At 45.1% G+C, this 15,142-nt stretch overlaps 1 protein-coding gene across 1 annotated transcript in view; it reads left to right on the top strand.

The window, feature by feature from the left end:
• Window positions 1-1,117: 1,117 nt before the first annotated feature.
• Window positions 1,118-15,142, top strand: part of adora1b (adenosine A1 receptor b) — a 28,383-nt gene continuing 14,358 nt past the window's right edge. The window contains exon 1 of the mRNA XM_063207978.1: window positions 1,118-2,334. Within this exon, the coding sequence (XP_063064048.1) occupies window positions 1,994-2,334 (341 nt within the window). The 5' untranslated portion in view covers window positions 1,118-1,993. The remainder of the gene's footprint in view (window positions 2,335-15,142) is intronic.

The following is a 15,142-nucleotide window of genomic DNA, read 5'->3' as shown; positions in this document are numbered from 1 at the left end:
CGGAAAAAATGGCATTTATCAGAAAAGCCCGCCCAATTTTTGCCATGGAAATCAATACAATTGGGCGGGATTTTGTGCTCCTAGGCGGGTTTTGAACATTTTTTGGGCTGAAAATCATCAGCCTCATCTGGCAACCCTTCCTCTGGCTAACACCTGCAGCCAAAGGGTGTTTGAACAAGCCAAAGCCATAGATCAGTCACACACATCCAGAGTGTTCACCTGACTATGCACTGCGGCCCGCTGCTCCTCAAATGGCCATAAATACACGTTTTATAGTGTTGTGTCACATGGTTATCGCTGGCTCATGCATTGGCAGCAAACAGGGAACAGTAAAAGCATCACATGAAAGTGACAAGAGCTGTGGTTTCTGCTGGTGTCATCTGTTTGTATGTGTGTGTGTGGATTTGTCTGTGGTGCTTAACTCAAGGTGGAGGGGGTCCCCTGATCTCCTTGCCACATACTGTATAGGCCCCTGTCCCCACCTTCCTCACTATTGGATTTGCTGTGCTCTGGACCTAACTCTTTGGTCAACAGTGTGTGTCATACAGATTATGACTAATTACAATAGGAAGACATAAAGAATATTCACTTTGAAACTTACTCGCTCACTCTTACTCAAATCACTCATTCAACTCATTTGAAGGTTTTATTGTTTGCGAATATGCCTGGCTATCCCTTGGCTGCACTTTGCTCTGCCAGCCAAGCCCTAGACCATCTCCATTAGTCTAATTAGATGGAAATATGTTATTTCAATTTGATCTATGTAAAACTCTTTGATCAATGTTGTGCTCTCAGTTAGGTGCCCTTTGACTGTACTTTGTCCTAAGTAGCCTAATGCTGCAATGTAGAGTAACTGAAGCTTTGCAAATACACTCGTGTGCGTGCAACTTCTACAACTGCAATTGTCTACGGACTGAATTGTGCAATTCATGTTAACACTTGTTTTGACGCTTTACGAGTTCTAGAAAGTTATGTCACTGAGTGTATTCGTCCTTCTATAACCCGCAGCCGGTGTCTGTCAACTTTTCACCCACGTCATGCTCATAAGAACTCCTCCTAATGACCATAGCGGTAGTATTGCAACGGGTGTGTAAACCGCTGCGATTTAACGCAAGCATGTAGCCTAGATTTCTCTGGACAGGCGCTATGGCAAAAACGTGTTAAAATACGCGCTGCAAGACACACCAGCATGCGGTCTCCAAGTCTTTCGCTCCTTTCCTGTTTGGGACAGTCAGAACTGTGTCTTCCTCGCTCTAGGCGTTGTTTCCCACGCGAGGACCATCTCTCGTTCACTGGAATTTTATCTTACGGGATTCATTCATCAGGCAATCATCTGAAATTACAGGAAACCTAGAGTGTAAACTCGGGCTTTGGAATACAAATCGGTTACGAGCGTGTGACTGGATACAAAAAGAAAACCTCCCGTTATTTTCAGAGCTATTTTGGGTCACCGTGCTGCTTTTATTCCGAAGACAGAAGCGGAACAGCAGCCGGGAGTGTTGGAACCATTGTGCATCGGGCACCACATTGCGCGCTTAAATGGGTACTTTTGTCCATGCCTTTTGTATTTTAGGGTGCTGCCAAGACATTACGAATGGACTAACAACAAAGGATGATTGCATTTTTTAATGCGTCGGACATGGAAGAGCCATTGCTGGAAGAGCAGGTGGATAGATAGGTGCTACATTATCACACGAGAAGCCAACAAAGAAATCACGGACATAGTAAGAAGACTGAAGTATTGCAGCAACTCCTTTCTTACCACAATGTGAAACTTCCTCGGGAATACATTGGGCTCTAATTGGAATTCCTCAACATTTCATATCTTTATTTTTAGGCAATTATTATTAGTCTTAGAGTGGTCCGTCTGTGGATTGTTTTTCGTTTGTTTGATTTTCATTTTTGTGCGTAACCTGCTCGTTTTGAAAGCTATTTTGACAAGAGTAGACTAGTTTTTTAACCATTTTGAGTTTGATTTTCATCAATCGCAAACATGCCTGAAGCTCTCTCCTCCTCCCAAGCGCTGTACATCGGAATGGAGGTGGTAATTGCCGTGTCCTCTGTCATCGGAAACGTGATGGTCGTTTGGGCTGTAAAAATTAACAAGTCGTTAAGAGACACCACGTTCTGTTTCATCGTCTCGCTGGCCCTGGCTGACATTGCGGTCGGAGCTTTGGTCATCCCGCTGGCCATAACCATTAGTATCGGACTTCAAACTCACTTCTACAGCTGTCTCATGGTGGCGTGCACAGTGCTGGTACTGACGCAAAGTTCCATCCTTGCCCTCCTAGCGATTGCTATTGACCGCTATCTCAGAGTCAAGATCCCGACCAGGTAACGAAAACTTCACTGCACTACATTGCCACCCATGTGCGGCTTGTTCTAAGCACTCACAATAATTTTATTTCACCAACACACAGCCCTGGGTCGATAACAGTAGCTTCCACGGTGTGGAGGATACAGATGGAGACATGGAAAAAATGGAGGCGTAATCGGGCACCACTGGTTTGGTTAAAGCGCACAACGTCCCGTGTATTGACATAAGCGCAGGGCTCATTGGTGCTGATTGTAGCCTTCCGTGGGTCCTCAGGGCACAGATGCCGGAGCACAGATGTGCCAGTGACCTGCATTCTGATCTGGGGATGAAACTGTGTGTGTGCGTCTGCGTGCGTGCGTGTGTGGGGGGGGGGGGGGGGGGGGGGGGGGGGGGGGGGGGGGGGGTGTATACTTGGGGGGGGGGATGTTTGACCTTATATCCTTCAGTCAATCAAGTGAGGTAAACATCTCATTATTATTGCATTGCATTGCAGTGTGTGTGTGTGTGTGTGTGTGTGTGTGTGTGTGTGTGTGTGTGAGAGAGAGAGAGAGAGAGAGAGAGAGAGAGAGAGAGAGAGAGAGGAGAGAGAGAGAGGAGAGAGAGAGAGAGAGAGAGAGAGAGAGAGAGAGAGAGAGAGAAAGAGGGGGGGGTGTGTGTTTATCCAGTGCATTTAAGATTAGAAAGTAATTTACTGAGATAATTTCACTGAGAACTGTATTCATCTCTTCAAAAGTCCTGCTTCTTATTGTAAGTCATTCATTCATGGTATGCATGGCAGCAGAGTATCACTGTGCTTACATGACACATGAACAATGGCCAGAACAGGGTTCATTTCACAGGCTTCATTTCATCACATCACTGTCCCTCATTCTGCACCGTTTTCATACTGTTTTTTTTGTTGGAAATGTGGACATCATATGGGCAACTGAAAATCTCAGGTGAGCCAAAGTGCTCTATGGTGAACTGAAAACCTTCAAACTTGCAAATTTCATCTCACCATTTTTAATTCTACAAATTATTTATAGCCCACTTGATATGCAGTGAAACATGCAGTGCACTGCAAGCACTGTATGTGTTGGCAGGTATTATGACATACTGCATATTTAGCAGTGCATGAAGCGGTTCTAATTAAATGGGGGAGTGGACAGTGATATTCATGTCTGTGAATATATGTCAAGAGAAGTAACAATATCTGGCGCTGCATCGTTCCAAACCAGCCATGTATTCGGAAAAGTGTTTTGTAGTTTTTCGAGATGCCCTGGCATTGTCTGCTGACAGATTGCAGCGGTATTTTTGCCTTGCTGATTAATGACGCACAATGTCGTTACTGCACGAACACCTAACCATGTCTTGAAGCAGTGGTGGTTTAGTGGTGAAGTTAATTGACCCGTGGCCAAGGGGTTGAGTCAATGATATTAGATTAGAACTCTCTCTGGTTGAATCCCTAACGGACCTGTCTGTGGCCTGAACAGTGTAGGTTCCAGGGTTGCCAGATGAGGCTGATGATTTCCAGCCCATAAAATGCTCAAAACCCGCCTAGAAGCTCAAAATCCCGCCCAATTCTATTGATTTCTATTGCAAAAATTGGGCGGGTTTTTCTGCTAAATGCCATTTTTACCCGCACACGGCCATCCTAAGCAGCCCAATTGGGCGGGAAACAGCCCAATCTGGCAACACTGGTAGGTTCACTGGTATATGGTACTCTGTTCACACACAGCTCTGGCAGTACCATTACTGTGGCTTCTGAGCCTGATCTCGAAAAATTGCCTCTCATTTCTCACGCAAACCAACATCCAAGATTGCGTACATATTACGACGCTTGCGTACATATTACGAGCACATAGGTAACTTCTGATTGGTCTAGCTGTGCCCTTCCCAAAACCATCCCTAAACCTAACCTGTCAGTAATGCAATGTTTCATAGTTTTACAACTGTGCCCTTCCCAAAACCATCCCTAAACCTAACCTGTCAGTACTGCCACGTTTCTGAGTTTTAAATTTGTGCCCTGACCAAAACTTTCCCTAAACCTAACCTGTCATGGACAAGTGCATGACCACTGCGCATGTGTGTCAAAGACAATGCGTCGTAAATGCAACGCAATTTCAGTTTTTGGTTTGCGTGAAAAATGAGACGCAATTCGTTTGAGATCATGTTGGGCTGCTCAATGCTCACAAATGCCACTTTGGCTACTCTAAATGCAGAGGTGGAATTCAATTCTGTGTGCTGTGGTGAGCTGTGGGGATCGCAATGACACAACGATCCCGATGCCAATGCCTTACTGGTTGATCCTTTGGCAGCTGCGTTCTGCATTAGAAGAGCTAAAAGCTTGGCAACGAAGAGTCACACAGGTGTAACAAATGCCATCTAGCAGAGATTGCCAGAATATTACCCTACCTGCTGAAGGCTTAACCCCTTTGCGCACAGCCAATGTTATTAACTTTTAGTCCTCAAAATTGTAATGACCAAGCCTCTATCTGTTGCTTAAGAATATAGTAAGGTATGTAGTTGATGATGTATGAGATGTTATGATGTTTTTGTAGTCTTTCTAGCAAAGTGTGAACAGGCCCACTGGTGGGCCCATCTGTACAAAAAAGACTACACAACAAAGGGTCACACAGAGGTGTAATGGATGCCAACTTGCAGAATGTTACGTACCCAAGTTACCCTTCCTGCCGAAGCCTCAAACAGGGGCCTATACTACAAAGCTGGTTCGGGATCATTTAAGGTTAAGGTAAGAGGTAAATCATCTAATAGAAGAGCCTGGAGTCCTCACTTTCTTAAGGAAAGCTCTTGTATTAGTTGATTTACCTCTTAACTTCACATTAACTTATCCTGAACCAGCTTTGTAGTATAGGCCTCAGATGTGCTGGTGACTGAGCTAGCGGCCTGGCGTGCATTTCTCGAAACCATAGTAGCTACATGACCTTTTTGGGAACTACCCAAGTTGCTGCCTGTCTAGCGACTACGCTTTCAAGAAACACAACTGACAGCTGACTTGTTTTTTGTGCCTGCCTCCCACGCCTCTGAGTTTGTTGGAAAGTTGCGAGTTCGAGTCGGAAACAATTGACCTGCAAATTTCATTTGTGCTCCAAAAATATTAAGCTTTATTTAATTAAAACGCATGCAACGTTTGCATACCTCTGGATCTTCATTACGATCTTTTGATTGATAAGTTGCGAGTTTGAGCCCAGAGTGGCGGACTGCGCCGGATGATCTCAGTTCACACAGGCTTGATAGTTTGAAACAGTAGAGAAACATTGTGGGTAAGTAAGCCACACAGTGTTCGCTTTGAGTGATGTATCTCACCCCATATTGCTCCAGCAGGACTGCCCAGGGCCATTATTTCTTAATTGTGCGCAGTAAGTTAGACTATAAGTCACCACGCCTGATGAGCCTGTCAGATGAATACAGTGTAATGTTATGATGAGCTGCGCTTTGCCTCACTTGAAGGAAATAAGGATACACACATCCCCCAACATCACCCCTCCCATGTGCACACACGCGCACGCATACACACACACACACACACACATACACACACACACACACACACACACACACACACACACACACACACACACACACACACACACACACACACACACTAAGCGACTGAGAGTTAACACGGGAAATGAGTTGTTGATGTGTCCGAGTCCCAAGTCAAAGAGCCGATTACTATGGTGGTGGTGGTCGCAGCTGATGGGATGGGATGGGTCGGTCAGTGTAGCATGCAGACAGTATGTCTGCTGCATCTGTAAGTGGAGCTTGCATGTCACTGGAGGAGGAAAACATGCTGTTGCCCTCCCCCCTCTATCCCAGCCAGGCTTTGTATCTTAAAGTATATTACAGTAATTCTCAAGGACTTATAGTACGTAGTGTTTAATACAGTCACCCGGCCTGCCGCCCGGGCCACAGACATAATGACCTAAATCAGAGTAAGGTATGCTGCGGCAGAGGAGAAAAGTTTTAGCGCTTGTAAAGCCAGGGGTGCATTTCTCGAAAGCGTAGTTGCTAACTATGTCAGCTACTTTGTTGCTTGCAATGCAATTTCCCATTGGCAACTACCCAAGTTGCTAACTGCTAACAACTACGCTTTTGAGAAATTCACCCCAGGGTTGTAAATCGAATATGTGATGTGGCGACTGCATAGAGAGGGGCTCGTGTATTACAGCAGCAGTCGATAGTGCCGATGGAACAGGAAATGAAGCCCCATTTACTGTACTGAAGGACAGAGGCGCTGGAGCGCTAGTGAAATTACAGTTGGGGTGTGTGTGTGTGTGTGTGTGTGTGTGTGTGTGTGTGTGTGTGTGTGTGTGTGTGTGGTTGGCTAGGTGTAGTGTGTGTGTGTGTGTGTGTGTGTGTGTGTGTGTGTGTGTGTGTGTGTGTGTGTGTGTGTGTGTGTGTGTGTGTGTGTGTGTGTGTGTGTGTGTGTGTGTGTGTGTGTGGTTGGGTGGCTGTGCGCGTGTGTGTGTGGTTGGCTGGGTTTGTGTGTGTGAGTGTGGTTGGGTGGGTGGGTGAGTAGAAGGCCGTGCGCGCGTGTGTATTCTGCACCAATCTCCCTTTCTGAGGCCACTGCTATGGGAGCACACCAACAAGGTGGGGCCCTCGTTCCATGTGGGGCCCAAATCCTGGACCCCACATGTTTTGACCCCTTTTGCTGGGGTAGTTTTGTTGTTTCTGGTAAAAGTAAAAGTGTTAAAACATTTCCTCACTGACCGGTTAAGGTTAGGAATTGTTTTCGTTTCGGCACAGTTTAGCATCCTTTAGCTATTGTTAGGGTTAATATGGACGGAAGGTAATGGGAAACCCCGCAAAGACATCAAGGCGGGGCTGTGTGTGTGTGTTTGTGTGTGTGTGTGTGTGTGCGTGCGTGCGTGCGTGTGTGCGTGCATGTTTGTGTGCATGTGCATGGTAATGTACTTTCGTTTGTGTGTGTGTGTGTGTTTGGGGGTGTGCACTGTGCAGTGATGAGTGTGTGTGTGCGTATTCCTGTGCACCCATATTGTGTGTGTGCAGTGATGTGTGGGTGTGTGTGTGGGTGTGTGTGCAGTGATGTGTGGGTGTGGGTGTGTGCACTGCTTAGTGATGTGTGGGTGTGGGTGTGTGTGCACTGCTTAGTGATAAGGATGTGTGTGCGCGTAGTCCTGCGTACCCACATTGCGTTCGTGCAGTGATGTGCTTGAATGTGTGTGTGCGTGCGTGCGTGTGCGCATGCATGCACGTGCTTACATACATACAGTGATGTTTGTGTGTGTTATGTTTGGATAAAAGGTACATGTTGATGAATATGACTGGGAGATGATGCAGGATGCGGAGAGAAGAGCAGAGAGACCCTGAGTGCTCCTCCTATACCATGCACACACACCTGCCCTGCTGTCTTTAAAGGGACACTGTGCAGGAAATGGTCAAAAAAGGTACTGCAACTATGCTGCTCATTGAAACTGGGCTGCCTATTGCCACATTTGATATTTACATGAAAGTTTACTAAGTAATAAACACATATTTTCTAGTATGGTCCAAGTAGAGTCATTTTTGCAGCAAAAAATGGCTATTTTTGGAAATTCAAAATGGCGGACCATGGAGAAGATCCCCCTTTTCATGTATGAAAAGTGCAATTTTTCCAGGTATAATGAATACTTAGAATTTGATGCTGGTGGTAAGTATTCATGAAAAAGGTAACATTAGGGAATGGGCAGCATGAATTCTGGAAATAAACAACTAAAAATCTCACACAGTGTCCCTTTAAGGCTCGACAGATGGGCACAGCACTCCAACGCGATTCAATATAATATCTACAGTATGTTGTCCCTGGTGCATTGGCAAAAAACACACACACAGTTTACAAATAAACACTCACCTCTTAAAGCAATAATGCACCTCAGGATCTGAGGCACTGCAGCTGCCGCTAACCGCTAACCGCTAACCTTATGACCCAGCACGGAGAGTGTGAAAAATACGAAAGAACGAGCAGGGGGAAAAAAAAATACCTGGAGAGCTGAGGCATGAAAGGTGCATCAATTTTTCATTGATGGAACGGAACGGAGCAGCCAGAGGCAGACTTTTCCATTAGGCAAACCAAGGCAAATGCCAAGGGCCCCAACCAAATCTGTCCTCCATAGGGGCCCCAACTGTCACACCAGTTGCAGTTAGCACCCAAAAAAAGTAGGCTTTGTCACTTACGCAAAGTAATCGAAGATATATATGACTGGAAATACTTAAATAGCACCAAAACACAGAATTGTATGACTATATAATAACTTTTTAGGGCCCCGTGTTGAAATTTCGCCCTAGGGCCCCAAAATGGCTAGATCCACCCCTGTGAGCAGCCTTTGTGCCACAAACAGAGGCGAAGCTGTTTTTCTTTGTGGATGGAGCTGTGTTTTTTTTTTACTAAGGATGTTCTTGGTGAGGGGAGGGAAAAAAGTGTGAAAGGAACCGGGGTCCATTAATTCGTAATTAAGCCAAACAGAATGTTTAATTTGTGGAGCGCTCTCTGAGCCGTGAAAGTTGTGTCAACCTCAATAGGGGAAACACAGGCTTGATAAAGACAGGCAGTTCCTGAGTGACATCACAGGGACGCTGTAATGAAGAGGCGAGGCGAGGCGAGGCAGCAGGTTGGCGAGTAAAAAGACAGCCATATGCCGAGCGAATTCAATCACTTCACGGGCAGGCTAGGACAGATAAAAGTTGACCAAGCAAGGTTTTGATTACACACACATATACTTTAATTTGGATGCTGTATGGGGGGGGGGTGCAATTTTGAAGACAAAGGAAAATCAGTTACCCAGAAAGGTCTCATCAGTCAAGAGGCAAGGGCTGTGAGCACTCAAAAGGTCACCACAGGAAACAAAAGGGAAAAGGAGTTTAATTTTGATGCGGGCGGGTTGCAAAAAAAACTAAATCTGGACAATGAAACAAAATGGAAATGGGCTCACAGGAAAACACTCAGCCTGAGGCCAGGGGAAGAGCCTGGGGGGGGGGGATCAAAAGGTCACGGAAAAACACAAAAGAACTTTTAATGGCAGTCTTCTGGTGTATGGATTTTAATTTGCCTTTACAAGGCTGGACAGAGGTCTTATGAGGGCTGAACTTTTTGCATTGGGCGCTGGGATGGGCATTTCTGTGTGGCCTGCTCTAAATTGTCTGCCAATCTCTATTAATAGTCTATGAAAATACAAACAAAAACAAACCCGACACCATTGGCCGCTGAGGAGTGGATCACCAGGAAATGCCCTTTATGGCAGATTGCCAGTCCAGGCCTTGGCTCTAGTGCTATCAAATGGTCCCGGCCATGGCCTCATCCTGTTAGACATCTCCTTCAGATATACGCACTTCTCTCAGCCCAAGGAGCGCTAACAAAGGAAAGACTGCGTAAAAGACTACCAGAGAGAAGGTGGGGCTGCGTGCGTGCGTGCGTGCGTGCGTGCGTGCGTGCGTGCGTGCGTGCGTGCGTGCGTGCGTGCGTGCGTGCGTGCGTGCGTGCGTGCATGCCTTCCTGCCTGCGTGCATGCGTGTGTATGCGTGTGTGTAAAATCAATTCTGCCATGGAAGTGAGAGGAGCCTTCTCTTTTCAGCAGCCACTGATGCGAAAATGAAACCTAATTGTCGGCAGAACGGGACAAGTGCAGAGCATCCTGCCTCCATTACCTTCCGAAAGAGATAGATGGGCGAGCCACAGGGCCCACCATCGTTAAGCAACACTGTCAGCCCACTGCATAAATGTTGTTTCTACAACATTAATCAATAGCATGATGAATGCATTAGGTAACACTTGAATTACACAAAGGTGTTATGCTTTAATGATCCATTCCTCATCGCGTCGATAAATGGAGTACTGCTTAAAGGAGTTTACCCTGGAATCGCTGTGCTAGTAGAGCTGAGGTAGTAATGAACGTTATTGTGTTACATTTTGAGCTCAATTTTTAAAAAAGAAAAAGCTGGAACTGTTAGTCTAACTCAGTTCTGAGGATTGTGTGAGGATTGTGATCGCGAATATAACGAAGAAGGTGACACATGGGTTCTTCACATTGTGATGCGCTGGTGGTTGAAAGTCCTCATGAGACAGAAAATTGTGTGCCTGCACGGCCTGCATTCACTGAATTTGTTTTTGACTGAAGCACACACAAGCTGTGTGTTTGTCTGTGGAGAAACTAGGTTACATCCATTGAGTCAATATGATTAGTCATCTTGGGAGCTGCTGCATCACCACACTGCCAATATTAGAGCTTCCGTTTTCCGCTGCACACAATTTACACAATCATCATGTTCACAGTTATAATGAGAGTCTAGCCTGCACTGATGAGGAGTGAGCAGTGGCAGAACAATTGCCCACAGGGCCCCAGGGCAAGACACTCATAGGGCCCCTGCCTATACGGCTTGCCAAGGTCAGAATAGGGCCCCCAAGATCAATACAGGAGGGCCCTGGGCCCTGGGGCAATTGCCCTACTCGCCCTCCCTATTAACTCCGGCCCTGGGAGCGAGCAATCATTCCTCGAACAACCCTCCAACGTCCGTGCGTCGAGAAAGCAGGGGTGTCACTCCAGCAAAACTTACACGCCTGGAAAATTGACATTCCCTGTTTCTACACCTCCAGGCAGCTTTGGTCAAACCACCAAATTGAGTAAAATCAATTTGGACTGATGGAAAAGTGAGAAGGAAATCGGTGTTGACTTGCAGCTATTTGACCCGTTGCCCTCCAAATGATAAAGAATTGCAATATGGAGGTAATGTTTCTTATCTTCTGTTTTGGATTAAGGACCTACTGTAGGTGACGTGCACTTTCACATCTTACATTTTAAAGGGACACTGTGCAGGAAATGGTCAAAAAAAGGTACTGCAACTATGCCGCTCATTGAAACTGGGTTGCCTATTGCCAAATTTGATCTTTTCATGAAAGTTTACTAAATAATAAACTAATATTTTCCAATATGGACCAAGTACAGTCAGTTTTACAGCTAAAAATGGCTATTTCTGGAAATTCAAAATGGCGGACCATGGAGAAGATCCCCCTTTTCATGTATGAAAAGTGCGATTTTTCCAGTCATAATGAACACTTTGAATTTGATGGTGGTGGTAAATATTCATGAAAAAGGTAACATTAGTGAATAAATAGCATGGATTCTGGAAATAAACAACAAAAAATCTCACACAGTGTCCCTTTAAGGCTGTAAGACTATGAGAGTGACATTTGAAAGAACACAGAGTGGAAAATGTTTTCGAATCCTATGAACACTAATACAAAACATTGTGTGACACCTTGCAAAACACCTTACACATTTTACTGTGGAGATGCATTTGCATATATCTAAATAGTCCTATTGTAATGTTGGGTGAATTGTGGTCAACTTGATACATAAGTCATTTCCATACAGGAAAATACTGCATTAGCCAGCATTAGACGGCATTCTCCTCTAACCTGCTTCTCACGCAATGGTTACCCAACCATCTGGAAAGGCATGGGTGTGATCAAAACAGCTCGGACCTGATTGGAGAATTCACATGGCTTTTTTTTTAATCACATACTACTTCAACCACTGACTTGTATATACCCCCCCCCAAGGGTCTGCGTGAGAGCCAGGCTAGTTCTCCTCCTACCTCCATCCTGCTCCTGAAAAACCTCAAATATCTTATACACATAAAGAAGTGCGTACTGCAGATTGAGCACTTTAATGAAGTGTAGTCGGCAGAGCACTGTTTGAGACAAGCCCTGGGAGCAAACAGCAGGCTACTGAGAGCAAACAACAACAGTATGGTCTAATTCTATTTGAAGCTTGGGCCACTTGATAATTTACTTTGCCCCACTTGATCACCCTGCTATCACTTTGTCATGTGTACCAACTGCCCTGCCTGTCACCTAATCGTAATCACTCACCATCAGATCAGCACAGCACCATCACTCAATGTCACAATCGCATTCGGTCAGTCTTCCATCTCCTCCCACTTAGAGTACATTCACTCACTCAGCAGTCCATCTCCGTATCTCTCTCTCTCTTTCTCTCTCTCTCTCTCTCTCTCTCTCTCTCTCTCTCTCTCTCTCTCTCTCTCTCTCTCTCTCTCTCTCATTCTCTCTCTCTCTCTCTCATTCTCTCTCTCTCTCATTCTCTCTCTCTCTATCTCTCTCTATCTCATTCTCTCTCTCTCTCTCTCTCTCTCTCATTCTCTCTCTATTTCATTCTCTCTCTCTTTCTCTTTCTTTCTCTCATTTTCTCTCTCTCTCTCTCTCTCTCTCTTTCTCTCTCTACTTGACTCCTTTTCTCTGCATCTATCTCTCCATCATAAGAACATGCCCACTACTGTATCTGCCCTGTCTCAGTCTCATTGATTATTTCCCTCCCTATTCCTTTCTCCCTTCTGCATGTACCTAATTGTGCTAAATGCCTGAAGCAAGCCTTCCTCTTTACTACAATTGGCAAGCATTAGGGTGAATTCAGGTAAATTGGGCCACTTTTTTCCATTCACTTTTATGCAAAACAGTGGCCCAATTTAACTGAAATCACCCAACACTTCCCCACAAGAAAATCTAGCTTTTAGTTACGGTTGTTGATACCTCAAGGTAATCATGATTTATTTTCGTTATTAGAAATTATGTTAGACCTATTCAAATATGCTTACTCTGGATGTTTGTTTCACAATGGCTGTCTGCGTGCAGCATGCGGAATGTAGGTTTGGATGTAACAATTGTGAATCAGGAACTGTGTTACTCCGAGAAAATAAGATTGATTTCAGGCCCAGGCTCTAAGAATGTCTTACAGGGGATTCTGTGCACATATTCTCTCTCTCTGTCTCTCTCTCTCTGTCTCTGTCTCTGTCTCTGTCTCTCTCTCTCTCTCTCTCTCTCTCTCTCTCTCTCTCTCTCTCTCTCTCTCTCTCTCTCTCTCTCTCTCTCTGTGTGGGTGTGTAGGTAGGCCTATTATGCAGTTCTACAGGGACAGAGACGATTCTTCACTGCACACACATTTTTTTCTGTCTCTCTCTTTTATTCTTCCTCTGTGTGTGTGTGTGCGTGCGTGTGTGTGCACATGTTTGTGCGCTTGTGCATGTGTGTGCGTGCGTGCGTGTATGTATGTGTGTGTGCGCACGCTCGTGCTTGTGCTTGCGTGTGTGTGTGTGCTTGTGCGTGTGTGCATAGCCTACAGAATGTGTGTGTGTGTGTATGGGATCATGCTGCTCCATTGTGTGCTCAGCCATCAGCCCCCCACTGGTACAGAGAGCTGGTGTGCATTTCTCGAAGCCATAGTTGCTAACTACATTAGCTACTTTGCTATTTCCAATGCAATAACTACCCAAGTTGCTAGCTGCTAACAACTACGCTTTTGAGAAACGCACCCCTGGTGTCTGAGCTAAGCTGAGTACTGTGTGGTTAGGCAAGACTGAGCACAAGACTGAAGGAGAGAGGAGGTGGAGGTGGAGGTGGTGCTGGGTGAGATGGGTCGAGTGTAGATGTCAGATCATGGCACATTCACACTGACAGCTTGCTGAGTCCACCACCGCCCTCCTGCAACACTGAATCAAACCTTAAATAGATAAAGGAGTGATGAGGAATAGTGTGTACTGTTCCTCATAGTATTAACTGTGTACTCACTCTTACAGTAATAGACCATAATACACAATCTCTTATACCGGTAATATGCAATGCCATTTTCATGCATTGTATCATACTGGTGAAGTTAAAACATACTATAAGCTAAGCTATACGACTCTGCTATTGCCTTTTTTTAAAAAACAATATTAAATAAAACAATATGTTAACAAACAATATTAAATAAAACAATATGTTTTTGTCTACTCTGATAGTCTATCTTCTTATCTTAGATGCACAGCATGGTATGTGGGGTGCAGTGTAGGGTCTGTATGATGCTGGATATTGATCATGAGGAGTAAATACCACAATGTAAATTTGTCTATTATTGATGGAAACACCAAGCCCCACTGAGAAAAAAACATGTTTGGTAACCAATTTACATGTGCACCATGGACAAAAAGGAATGCATCAACTAACACTGCTGATGGAAGCAGGGTTTTTTTTTTTTTGCATGTTTAGGCAAAACTGTCACAATTTTCGGACAGCAGTACACGTGATACGAATTTTGTGATGATGTGCTGCGAAAGCAACACAGATGACTCTTTGGCCCCATCTGCTGCCCATACTTGGAATTAAAAAAAATACCTACATGGAGCCCGGCCCTCTCCATGTTAAGAAACAAAAGGAAGTGGGTGCATCTTTGGCTCAACAAGACAGTGGTCCCCCTGCAACAATGAAGCCCATGACAATAGTCACTAGCCATTCAGGTATTCCACTAGCCACAGATTTTATAGCGTTTTTTAAGTGTTTTTACTTGATCATGACGGTGTACGTCTAACCTCAGAAGATGAGGTGCTAAAGCAAGATGAGTGTATAGCTTTCTACATGGAAGTATATAAAGCAAATAGAAACTGAGTTACTGAGCTTTTTCTTGAGTTAAATACGAACAATTGATACACACGGCAAACAACAGAAAATAGGCTACTATGAAGCGTACGTGATACAGCAGAATAAGCTGATGGCCAAATTGGCTAGTGACATTGAAAGTATTTCTAGCCACAGCCTAGTTTTACCAGCATTTGGCCGGTTGTCAGGTGTCAGTGTCAAGCCCAGGTTGTGTGTGTATGTGTGTGAGTGAGAGTGAGAGTGCGTGTGCGAGTGCGCAAGAGCGAGAGAGAGACACTGTGTGTGACTTTTTTAGGGGCTTTTATGCCTTCATTTTGATTGGGCAGTGTGAGATGGTGACAGGAAGCGAGTGGGAGAGAGAGATGGGGGAGGATTGTGAAATCACCTCGGGGCGGAAT

Source organism: Engraulis encrasicolus, chromosome 10 (genome assembly GCF_034702125.1).
Source record: "Engraulis encrasicolus isolate BLACKSEA-1 chromosome 10, IST_EnEncr_1.0, whole genome shotgun sequence".
In the NCBI taxonomy this organism is placed as follows: Eukaryota; Metazoa; Chordata; class Actinopteri; order Clupeiformes; family Engraulidae; genus Engraulis; species Engraulis encrasicolus.
This window is presented reverse-complemented; position numbering and strand designations above follow the sequence as displayed.